General features: G+C 35.9%; 1 protein-coding gene across 4 annotated transcripts in view; it reads right to left on the bottom strand.

The window, feature by feature from the left end:
• Positions 1-370: 370 nt before the first annotated feature.
• Positions 371-12,900, bottom strand: part of GK (glycerol kinase) — a 36,709-nt gene continuing 24,179 nt past the window's right edge. For 2 of the 4 annotated variants that reach the window (XM_005144548.3, XM_031045060.2), the window contains 5 exons: positions 9,455-9,575; positions 8,359-8,502; positions 7,330-7,410; positions 5,984-6,070; positions 371-2,842 (listed from right to left, as the gene is read on the bottom strand). In XM_005144548.3, the coding sequence (XP_005144605.3) occupies positions 2,829-2,842; positions 5,984-6,070; positions 7,330-7,410; positions 8,359-8,502; positions 9,455-9,575 (447 nt within the window). In that variant the 3' untranslated portion in view covers positions 371-2,828. The remainder of the gene's footprint in view (positions 2,843-5,983; positions 6,071-7,329; positions 7,411-8,358; positions 8,503-9,454; positions 9,576-12,900) is intronic. The other 2 variants (XM_031045061.2, XM_034074632.1) reach the window with 2 other exon arrangements.

The raw sequence follows: 12,900 nt of genomic DNA, 5'->3' as shown, positions 1-12,900 counted from the left end.
TGCAGCAATTACTGGTGCTGGTACAAGACCAAAACCTGTTTTGTGTACTGGTCCCACCAAGCAATGGCGTTCAAGGCTTTTGGGTAAAACCTGTGTTACAGCGGTGTCCTTCTTGTTGTTTTACTTGTATTTTCCTGCTTTTTCCTGAATATGGAGGGACTTGAGGAAATGTAACTTTTAATTGCATCCTTGAAACAGAATATATCACTGAAAAGCAGAGGGCAGTACTGCGCAAAGGCAACGCATGTATTTGAGCAAGTTGTGGCATGTGTCTGTAATACTGAAAGGGAGCTCCCTTGTTTAACATGTGCCAAAGTACACTAATGCCTCATGAAGAAAATATTGATGAAAATGCATCTGAGAGAGAACATGCAAGAATAAAACAACATCTTACAACAATTTATTTGTGGTATTTTAATACCAAGTTAATGCATTTCTCAAGTAAAAATTTAGAAATTGGCTATTTATAGGAAAAATAATAAATCACAGCTTCACAAAAAGCTAATTTTCAACAGTTTGTCCCCTTCCTGCCAACATGCAGTTTACAATATAGTTCAACTATGTTGGTAGAAAGTTAACAGTGGTGTGAAATTCTTAAAAATATTTGCAACAGCAATTGAAAATAAAATTACAATTTTTACTCAGTGAAAAACTAACAGGAATTGTGTTTCCCAGTAAAAGATAAGTCAGAAAAGCAGCAACACCACCCCCCCCTCCTGCTTACTATGTGCTACCTTTCCCCCTGCCACATCCTCCCTCAGCAAAGGCAAAACTTCAACATGAATCATTCCCAGATTCAATACTTTGTTGCTTTTGGCAAGAGGTCATACTCGGAAGTCCACTGCTTGAGATGTGTGCTGCCCTCACCCTATGTGCTCCAAAAGCTGCTGTTACTCCTGTTCCTTAGGGTGAGGTGGGATCAGCAACAGCTCAGAGTAAAGGTAAGGAGTATAAAGATTTCCATGTTTATTTTTCACTCTTTCTCTCTAGTGAAAACTAGGAAACCAGAATTTTTAGTTGACACACCTCACATTTGAGTATTTACAGGAGATGTAGGGTTTCAATGAAGTTGTTACATTTTCACCTGTGCACAAAAATTCCCTCTGTTGAATTTATACAAGCAACCACAGGATGAAAAATGTTCCTTCTCTACCTTTTGAATTAAAAGTCACATTTTCAAAGGTCATTGCACTTGGTAATAGAAAGGCAATTATGCATTTTACATTAAATATATTATACAGACCTGAACTTCTGTGCAGCCCATTGCTTCAGACACACCTATATTTAACATATTTTTAAAAACTAAGCCTCTAATCACAGTTTAACAAAGAAAAAACAAACTCTGCTAAAGACTATTTCTATTTAAAGACAAAACTCTTTAAGAACAAACACAAACAGAGAAATGCTCCCTTTGACTCCTAGTGCATTTAAACATATCTCTGAAATTTTTTGTGTTGTTCCCACATTCAACCTTGCTATCATTCTATACTGATCTGATGATACTATACAAGGACACATTTTCTCTGACCTAACCAGTAAGGCTGGCATTTGTCATGCTGTTGGTACAAACAAGAAAGCTGAAGATAAAATGATTTATTGCCTCACTACTTTACCTGTGAGGGACAAAAAGTTTCAAAGGGGATGCAACTCAATTGTCATGCACATTGCCCGTAAATTCCAGTGGCCCACTTCAGGTGTCAAGTGCACTTTGGGTTGCCCCAGTAAAATTTGCAACAACTTGCTATTAAAACTATGGACGTGAAAACTGAAAGGGAGATTTTGGTCCCTGAGATACTACTAAATGAGACCAAGAACTAAAGCACTAATGTTTAGTTTGAAGTGGACCCTCTTTGAGGAAAACTAAGCGTCAACTTTCAAAAGTTTAGTGAAGAGTCACTAAAATATCCTTCAGCAGGATGACAGAATATATGCAGTATTGCTCAAGAAAAGTGCATTGTACACAGTAATTTTAAGTTACCAGTTGCTGAGGGCCAAGAAGCTGTCCTATCAACATGATGTATCAAATTTGTCTTTCCAACTAACAGAGAAGCGCAAGAATGTAAAACATGGCCTTAACAAAAACACCTACTTACTCCTACCTCTTTTAAAGGAACAGCTACAGGAACTACTGTCTTAAATACTTGTAAGGGGCAAAGTGACTATCTACAGAAACCAAAACAAACTTTTAAACTTTGTAATTGATCATTTCAACAGTACTCTGTGGGCCACATCAGCAACCTCTTCATTGCCAAACTGGTGACGGTATGCTACATGTAATACGTTTTGAGCTAATGTTTAAAAGGTTTGTACCACTGACAGTGTTTCAGACCAGTGGTCACTACAATGAAAAATCTTTGGCAACCATAGACATATAAAAGGTAATTCACGGCAGCTGGAAGAATTGCTGTGATGTTTACAAAGTTCCTTAGTGTATCATTAACCTTCTGCACTGTGCTGTATAAAGAATCGAAACCCTGAAAGGATAGCTAAACATCTGACATTACTCATAAGTTGCAGTGTTTTGTTGTACCCACTTTCTCAAAGCTAGGCCTTCTGAAATTTTAGAGGACGATGTGAGATAGTCGATGCAAAGGCCTCCAGTGCAGTTGGAGTTGATGGGGAAGGGAGTAGAGCAATGAAGGACTGAAGACCTATGTTTCAGTGTACCACTGGGATGTTACTCAGAGAATGGCAACAGATGGATTCATGAGCGGATTTAGTCATACAAACAGTATAATCACATTGGTGGTGGAATCTCTTCAGACAACACAAAAAAAAGAAACAAACAAAAAAAAGTCAGCTGCATCCAGAGAGTCCGCTAAGTGGTCTCAATTACCACTACCTTAAACAAGAAAGAACATGCATTAGTAACAGAATGTATTCTAAAACATTAATAACACTCTAACACAACTGAGCTATAAGAAGAATTCAGTATAATAATCTTTCTTTTTCCAATTAATGCAATTATAAATTAGATGTATCTTGTGACATCAGATAAACCAGCACTTACATGTGTGGGATGTGAATATAGTAGAATAGACCACACATTTACGGTGGGTAAATTTTTAACAAGTACAAGAATTGACAGAAGTACTCTAAGCTTACTTTTTTCCTGAATATGAGCTCAGCTTTCCAAAATTTGGGAACTATTATTACATCTAAGGATTCTTTAAGGACCCTTCCAACCTGAACCATTCTATGATTCCATGAATGCAGTAAGTTCGATTCTATGAACCTGCAGAGCTGCATAGTGATTCCTATATGTAAACTAGCATGCAATTTGGCAGTAACTATCACAGCACAAGAAACTAAAAAGAAAGAACAGAATCTTTAAAAATAACCCCAAAGGGTATTTAAGCAGGAATAATGTAGTATTATTATCAGCACTGACACCTTGTTCTGTGACAATAAAGTCAAAGAACTTTTTACCTCAGATGCCACATAAGGTCTTTTATATAGCCAGTCCCCACTTACACTTCACTTGAGAAATGTCAATTTAAGCATGCAAAGGCATTTCTTTTTAGCCTAATAAAATATAGCATCACTTTCAGTTAACTCCCACCCCCCCAAAAGGTACAGCTACAGCTCTCAGATGTCCACTTCCAAAACTACTGTGAAAAAAAAAAATAACAATCTTAGCATAAGTACTCCAGTTGCTACATACAACTTGCTTTAATAGTGAAATAAAACAAAATATTGGCCATTTCTCCCCTGGGAGAGAAGAAGAAAGAAGATCGTAAAATAAGGTACAAGTAAATGCGCCAATTTTGATGAAATCATGAAATTAACGTTAACATGAAATGTAGTATTCTTCATTTTCAGTCATCAGGTGCTGCACGAAAAGACAGTTAGTTTAGCAATTCTGTAAATGGGTTTTTGCCATGTTAGTGTTATCTGTTCTGCTACAGAAAATTCTTCCTTCACATTTCAGTAACTGTTAAATCATGTCCCTGACCTACAGAGACATGCTCAACAACAGCACTGTTGCCATGCAAGACTTACTGCTGTTTCATCACATGAAGGATGAATTCAATCCTCAGTAGATTCAATTCTCAAACCTACTAAACTGATGACTGCATTGGAGTTCCAGTGTTTCATTAAAAGATAAAAAATAACAAATTAATTAATGGTGCTCCTGTAATTAGAAGGAAGCCTGGTCAGCTAGATCCAGCTTTTAAAAACAAAAGGATATTTACCAGAGCAAACATCTAAGTGGGAAGCAGCCCTGCTCCAACCAATAACACAAATTCTGTTTATCATGTTCTACCCTAACACACAGCTGAACAAAACTACAACTGCTACATAGCATCACTGGTGGTATTCCTTTTTAGAGTAATTTTTAAAACAATTCAGAGCTGGAAATTTCTGGCAACTTCTCCTGTCCCCAAGCTTACCGTGTAAATAATATACTGGTATATAAAGTAACTCTAGTGGTGTATATAATATATATATATATACATCTTTTATCAATTTACTGTTATTAAGTTACAGTTATCTGAACACAGCAGCAAAAATGGGTTCTGAAGGCCAGAGCGACTTGATATGAGTATGTTTTACACTTGTAAGTCAGAAAGGTGCTGACCAGCTGACCAGGTGCTGACCAGTTTAGATATCTATATGCAGGTTACTGATTAGTTGTTTTAAAAAAGCAATAAACCCAGAATTTAAGTTGCTTATGTGCCCACTTAACATTGAACTTATTATTATTTTAGGTATCTTCCATGTGGTGAAGACCCTGACCTGGAATTAATATTCAAATTGCTGAGTTCAGCTTGTTAAAAATTTACCCACTATTCACAGCTGGTTTTACTTTTTTTCATAATCAAGACTGTTCTCATTCACAGACACATTCCAGAGTTAGTAAATCAATGTCAATCCATTTGTTCAGCTTGATTTTGGCCTAGCATTTGTTTAGTTTGTTTTTAGTTCTCCTACAAGCTCAGACAGTCTCTTCCATGCAAGAAAAATTACAACTGAACAGTTAATTCAGGCTGAATGAGTAGAAACAAAATATAAACACATCATCACAGGAACATGCTAGAGTCCTCAATTGTCTGCTTACATAACAGTCCCCCCACCCCACCCCGCCAAAACCAAAACAAAGAAAGAAAACTAAACAACCACCCCCAAAAGCTTACTAAGCAGCAACAATGACTATACTGTAAAATATTTTATTTGTGATGAAATTATGAAACACAACAAAGAACAAATGACATCATCATATAAACTTCCTTTTCTTACCATAAGAATTTCTTAATGAAATTTCTTACTTCTGGCATAAGTAACTAACACTGCCATCCATTGTAAGAACTTTTAATATAAAACACATTAATAGGTTGAAGATGCATCTTCATTGCATATGCACACAGTTCCTTTCCCTAGTGTTGCAGATAGGCCTTTTAGGATCTGTTCTTTTTACACAAAATTAATTCATTTATCCATCAAGAGCAAAGCAAAAAGTATATTGTATAGATTTAGTAGATGATGATTTCTGGACATACAATAGTTTCAAGGGGATGAGAAAAATGAAAGAGGTACTTGAAGCCTTTCAAGGACAGAGGAGAAGTTTTCATTTTATTTGAACAAGAGCATCAAAATGATTTTAAATGTTATGAGAAGAAATACAGGATAAAGGATGGAACCTTATTCTAACTGCAATGCACACTGTAATTCAGGCAGTGCAAACTCTGCTTCAACCTATATGCCTTTTATAAACTGTGTACGGTCCACATAGCTAGACAAACGGAAGTGAAAGTTCAAGGTTTCATGTGCATCAACAACTAAGAATTTCATGGCACGTGAGGATGAATTCGCCATTCACTTGGTTTCCGTTGGCATCTAATTCACACCCTCAAACACTCGTGTGCATGAACAACAAAAAGCATCATTTTTGCTAAAAATAAATAGATGGAATACAAGCCCCCCCAACACTTGATCTAGTGTAGACAGCTTTTAAAAGGTTCTAGTTCAAATAATAACTAACCTGAGATGTACTTTGCTCCGATTAACATTATCATGCTACTCATAATATAAAGACCCAAAGGCAGACTAGAGAAGATACTACTGTCACCTGATGTCATCCAGGGTAGGGTGTATCCAGTCAAGCAAATCAAAAGAGAAATATATATATATTTAAATTGCAATGTATGAATTAGAAATCATACGAACAGCAAAATGTAATAAATGTAGTGACATATGCAGAAAAACTAAAAAGGATTATTTATACTTCCCACAATAATTCAAAACAGTCACTCAGTATAAAAGTTGAAATCCAAAATCCATTGTTAGCACTACCTAGGTTGAGCCCATTTTAGTAGTCTTCAATGTCCAATACTCTCAGCAAGCAGAAGACAGTTTCAAAGCAAGAACTAAGGAAAATAACATTTCCTATAGTGTTAAACAAAATGCTTAAACCAACTTATAGGATGTTTAAAGGAAAATTTTAGCTTTAGCTTTCAAGAATAAAAGAAAGAGAATTCATGCAGCATGAGAGCTGCATCTGTGGATTGTGGGGGGAGTTTATATTTTGAGGATTCTTTACTTAACACTTTTCATTCTAACAGTTTTTCCAACAAAAGGGAAATTAAATTAAGATAAAGCCATAAATGATGTGTTGTACAATGATTCAGGACAAAAACCTTATCCTGAAATGGTGCTGAAATATAAATTCAAATTATAGATAATAGAAGACTGCAGGTTTTATTTAATTCAAACCTGACAGATGAAAACCCTGTCTACTTCCAAAAAAGAACTTGTTAAGTCCCTCAGAAGTCCTTCTGTGTGTGAATAATAGGACTATGAAATTCTTCACTTTATGACAACTGCTTGCTCTTAGCCCTTGTGGGGCAAACAGATTTTGATGTAGCTATCAATCCCTCCTTCCTACACAGCAAATAATAAAGGCAGGATATAGCAAGAAAAACCACAGGATGAATCTTTTCTCCTTTGCAACACAATGTTTTAGTGTAAGAAAGTTTACAGAATCCCTGCACTGTCTTAGAATTGTGCTGCATCTCTTCTCCTAGGTCACTGTTTTTTTTCTGTTGTAAATCAATGCCATTCTGCAAAACCTGTAGCTAGTCTTGATTTCATGTCCTCTGTTTTCAGAGCCCTACAAGATATTGCTTGTGCTCTCCTTTCAAGAGGAAGACCTATGTATATATTTTCCTGCTTTGTTTGTACAGTTAAGAATTAATTTTAAAATCACTGGAATAGTCCAAAAATACCATAAAGATGGTATGAGCAGAAACAGTCACCAAACTGAAGATTAACTATCAATGTTAACAGGCTAATTAAATAATACTTGACTAGCATTAATTTCTGGTTTACCATTTGAAGAAACGTCAGATGTCGCCCAGTCCATAGATTTCATCACAGCTTTCTTCCATCTGGCAAAGCGAATCTCACTTTCTGAAATTGAGAAATCAGCAAACAGAAAAGCCTCTCAAAGCGTATAAATACAACTAGAAGTATTTAAGAATCAAAGACTACAATATTAGTTTTCCACTCTTTTGCACAGTATAGTTTGTCTGCATAAAACAATAATGAATAAAAAACCAAACCCAAAACAACCCAAAGCCCCACAGTTATGCACAGTAAGGAGAAATAAACCTTAAACCCAATTATCTGCATTTTCACAATAAGAAGATTTACAAGTAGGACAAAATGAAGCAATTACTATTCATTTAGAAGCCCTTCAGTGTTGAAAAAACTGTCTTGAAGTAGGGATTATAGCAGTAATTATAATCAATGATATGACAAAATTCTGCACTAGAAGTTAAGAAATAATTTAAAAAGACAAAAATGCATTTGTCTTACACATGGATTAATTATGTCAAGTACATGCTTTCCATCTCTAGAAGCACTTACGAACTGATGAAGAAGATAGTTAGCTAAAAAATAACGATTAATGTAGGCTTTTTAAAGCCAAAAGAAAAGTGTCCCAAACCCAGTAAAAATTCACAAATGCACAGGAGCCTTAGGAGACATCTTCATAAAAACCTTCCAAGATTTCTTTGATTCTACTTGCTATGAATCAAAAGCTACTAACTCCAATGCCCAGTGCCAAGCTTCTTTCAAAATAAAGAAAGAAGAAAACCCCAACATATTCCCCTGTGGAGCTATGTTATCTTAATCATTTTGCAATTTTACTAATCAATAAAGGGACATAACAGCAACTGAAATGCACTTTTCTCTAAACTGAACACTACAGAAAAGTTAATCTTTAACATATGTGAGGATATTCATATATAGCTGGTCTTATATCAGTATGTTAGACTGCAACGAAGAAAAAAACACAATCTGCTGGACACAGAACATAAAGTTTGTGACTTCTTAGGTAATATGAAAGGGTTTTACCCTCTGGGTTGATCTGTGGCTCAAATCGTTCACATGTCACTGCTGTCAAATCTCCAGGATTCAGACTCCAAATTCCAACTCCTTCTGCAGCTCCTGCTGCCATAGCAGCTCCTAGAGCTGTTGTTTCAGGCATTGATGGCTTTACTGAAGTAAATCACAGAGAAAGACATGAAGATTTTTAATGAAAGTCACCTTGATGACATGGGAACTAAAGATTTACATATGTATCTAGAATGATATAGCAGCTATATGCTTACTTTAAGCTTAGCAACTGCAAGCCTCATTTTATTACAATTCACACAGTTATGAGGCTAACTTCATCCAAGTCTTTGAAATATCTCAGATCACTACTTCGTTTAAGACTGAATCATCCAATTGCCCATTTTCACACCACATGCAGGGCTGCTGACCTCAACCATCAGTTTCCCTAGAGTGCTCCTGTTAACAGTACACTATCTTTTTATCTTCTCCCTCCATTCTCAAAGCAGTGGTCGCTTGCTAAGTTACCGGTCTTGTTCCCATGTTCTAGATATTGTGTTATTAAAAGCATTTATATTAACAAAAGGCATCTTAAAAGAGGCTACCCATTGCTGTATTACTAGCTTGTTTGCCTTCCACAGATATGACCATCCCACCCCCAAGATATCAATGTTAAATCTGCTCCGTAAAAGCTGCTCTGTTAACTCCAGAACTGCCTGTTTCTCTGCTTAAGGCAGATTCTTTAAAATCTGATTCTATTGATTGTATCATTTCATCTGCTATGAACTATGGCTGTGCACTGACAGCATAAGCCTTGTGTATTATGTATTATTAAAGGCAAGCTATAATACCTCTAGAGTTAAAAACTTTCCAGTGCAGTGTCTTACATTTATGCACAAGACAACACAATGTTTTTCTAAATTATTTTCTAGAAGCTGCATATTAGGCAGATTATTACATTTATGCAGCAAATTATCAGTCTTCAGTACAGACAAAGATGTATAATATCCTGATGTTACTGTGCAATGTCCTGATGTGCAGTGACACATTAGCCACGACAAATCAGTGGGTTTTTTTCAGCTTTAAAAAGTGAATAGGAGTTGTAATTTCATCTTACCTACTGGAATACAGAGAATGTCTGACTGGAGTTGCATGAGGACTTTATTATTGGTCATTCCTCCGTCTACCTGTAACTGATTTAGTGGTACCCCACAGTCCTTGTTTATGGCATCTAAAAGCTTAAGGAAAAGTAATATATGTTATTATTTAATTGCAGAGAAATCTATGATACCCTCTGAGTGTAAAATACTGATAATTCAGTATTTGCTGAAGGGTGTTAAGTAGATAAGTCCTCTCCCCTATATATCAAAAGGGCAAAAAGAGGTAGTGACAGTACATTTTTGCTTAATGTACAGCAAATGCATTCCGTGTATTACAGAAATCCTAACGTATGAGATGTTTCTCCTCTGATCCTCTGTATCTACCCTATGTGTTGCTTATATGGCCTGAGAAGAAAAACCTTGAAGAAAAGCTGATGACAACTACATTTATCAAAGCTAACAAAGGAAGAAGTAATACTAAATGCAGTCCTTTAGCTGATTGCAGTTTGTCTAGATACTTTCTCTAATTTGGTGCATTAAAGAGTTGAAAAACTAATTGAACTGGCAATCTGGAAGACATTCAATAGGAACCTCTGAATGTTGAACTGCTTTGACAGAGCAGCCTCTTGATTTATTTTCAAATGGTTGTTGAAAATCGAGAACCTTACATTACACAAGATAGACAGCAACTGTTGGTGTAATTTTTTGGTAAAACGTTTCCTTCTTTTGGGCACAGTGGATAGCTGAAAATACATGAAAATTTTTAAAGTCTTTGCAAGGGAAAAGTAACTAAGAGTGAAGTATTTAATTCACTGATACCTGTCAATATTTAGAGGGTCTCCTAAAACTGTAAGGTTTGCCTCAAAACTTAGCTACTAATAACACCAAAGCATTATCCTACAAGAACCTATTAAATGCAGAATAGTGGATTTTCTAGGGTTTTGTAAAAACAGTCAATTAAATGTCTTATTTACAGGTTTTTTAGGTTAGTACATAACTTCCGTTGACAAAGTTAAGCATTAACTAGTGAAGTTATTTTCTCCTTGTCATTTTCAATTTATTAGAATAAAAACAGAGGTGTGCTTTTCTCAGCTTTAAATGACAAAGCAACATAGACACAAACCCCATCAAAACTACAATGAGCTCTTATGCTGTTCTGTAGCTCATGAAGTACCCATTTATACAATCCTTACTGGGAGAAGTCAAAATGGTTCCTTATAAAAAAGAACCAAAAAATTGTTAGGTCTGTAAGGTAGTAAAAACTATACAGAGATGACTTGTCCAGTAGATTCTATCCATTCCAGAAAGTAAATTAGCAAGGTCCCTTACCAGAAAATCTTTAAAGGAACTAAAAGAACTGCCAGAAGATAAATAATGGTTAAAAATCAGGCGACTAAAGCCAGTTTTCATGGTGGAGGCATCTGTCCATGGGCCTGCACTGTTCAATACATTAGAAATAACCTGGAGAAGATAATTCACAGCACAGCAGCAAAGTCTGCTGGCAGTACTAATCTAGTACTGCCCCCTGTTACTGATTTCCTTCACATGTATAATTTCATATTTGTCTAGCCTGATTTTGCCTGCCTTTTTTAACATTCAAAACATCATTAGCCCCTCATAATCTCAGCTTTACATACATACAGCATTGGAGGTTCTGGCTTTGGTTACCACTGTGCAAAAGTATGTTGAATCATACTATGCACTCAATACAGATTAAAAAAACCCGAAAAGATAAGAATGCTAGAAATCAGGAAGGGATGTAGCAACAAAACAAATCATGATCATGCTGCTGCTATTTCTATTGTAATGAAGTAGGATGAAGACTATGGTATCCACTTATCTAAGTTTTTTTTTTCTGATGACAGCATTGTACAGCTCTTAGAACTGAAAAATTGCTTGTTTTTCCATAATGCATTCTGTAATTAAAAAATGTAACAAGTGTCATCAGTCTGCACAAGGAAGAAGCTTTCTGGATAACAAGAGACTTGGAAGTTGGAACTAGATGATCTTAAGGTCCTTTCCAACCCTAACTATTTTATGATTATATGATTCTATGAATTGGATGGCACAATAAAACAATCAGGAACTGCAATGAACATGAAATTTGAGGGTTTTCCTCAAGGATACAAAGGATTTCCATTTTAACTGGAATTAAAACAAAACCCTTTGTCTCTGACAAGGCAGAACTAACTATATTTCTGAAAAATGTACATGTATTTTATTCGTGTCACTAGGACTTAATTTGTTAATTTAAGTGTGTCCAGAGACACAGGTACTCCTGTCATTGTGATAAAAGTACACTGACTAAAGTATGAGGAAGTATCAGGTCTGTTCAACCAGTTAATGTCACCCTCAGTCAGTCAGCTTTATTCCACTCTCTCCTACTCCCAGTGACATGCCCTGACCCTTGTTCTGACATTTGCTGATCTCTGTGAGGCAGCTGAGATCAGTAATCCAGAAGAAAAACAACCCAGCAGAAAGAGGGATAATTTTCATGCTGGAAAGTTCATTGAACTTTGAGAGGGAATGAATGAGAGGAGGGACAAAGTAAGAGAGGAGCAGACAACAAACTAGACTAGAGGTTCAGTTTCCTGTAACTTTACCCTGACTTCTACCACCAAACTCCTTCACAACTTTCTGAGTACTCTGAGGTTGTTAGCACAGCTTCAAAAGCAGACATTTGGGTGAAACTTCTGGCTTTTTCACATGAGTACTTTTTACTCTATGTCACTACAGAAACAGCAAGCTGCTTTTGTCCTCACACAGTGTTAGCCAAGTGTTACTTTAAAAACTTGATATGTTTAAATAACATCAGGTTAAAAACATGCAATGAAATTCAGGTTTGACTGTTATCCTTTGGGGTCAAGGGATTTCTCCTGTATTGACTGGAATACAGGGAGTGTAAATTGATAGTAGATGGTGATATAAAGATTCTAATGATCAGAACATACTGATATCAACTCCTTTGATTCAGTTGGAGGATTTATTTCTTCCATGACAATTTAGGTTTGCTGTTGCAGAATGCCAGCTAAAGCTATGCAAGATGTAACAATGTAACAGGCATGAAGTGAATCCAGATTTCCATTGGTATGTTTGCTGCTGTCTTGCTTTAACTTATTTTTATTATTGTATGCTAGAAGCAACATAAGCCATCTCCATCACAGCAAACTATAAAATGTAGTCCTTTACATTAATGTGACTTCTTAGTTATGGCACTGGCTTTGTCATTTTAATGTTTCTATGTTCTGCTTCTCAAAATACTTGCAAAGTAGAATCACCTTACTTTAAGTGCTGAAAAATAGCAGCATTGCCTCCCCAAAATAATGTACCACCCAACCACACCACTGTAGATAAGACCACAGAACAATTTTTCAACATCAGCACTACATAAAAAGAATAGCATCTAAGTACAATATAAAGCATATGATTAATCTTCATTAAATGTTTTCAATCCTCTCTCTTC

Source organism: Melopsittacus undulatus, chromosome 2 (assembly GCF_012275295.1).
Source record: "Melopsittacus undulatus isolate bMelUnd1 chromosome 2, bMelUnd1.mat.Z, whole genome shotgun sequence".
In the NCBI taxonomy this organism is placed as follows: domain Eukaryota; kingdom Metazoa; phylum Chordata; class Aves; order Psittaciformes; family Psittaculidae; genus Melopsittacus; species Melopsittacus undulatus.
Note: the sequence above shows the minus strand (reverse complement) of the source record. Positions and strands in the feature narration are given on the sequence as shown.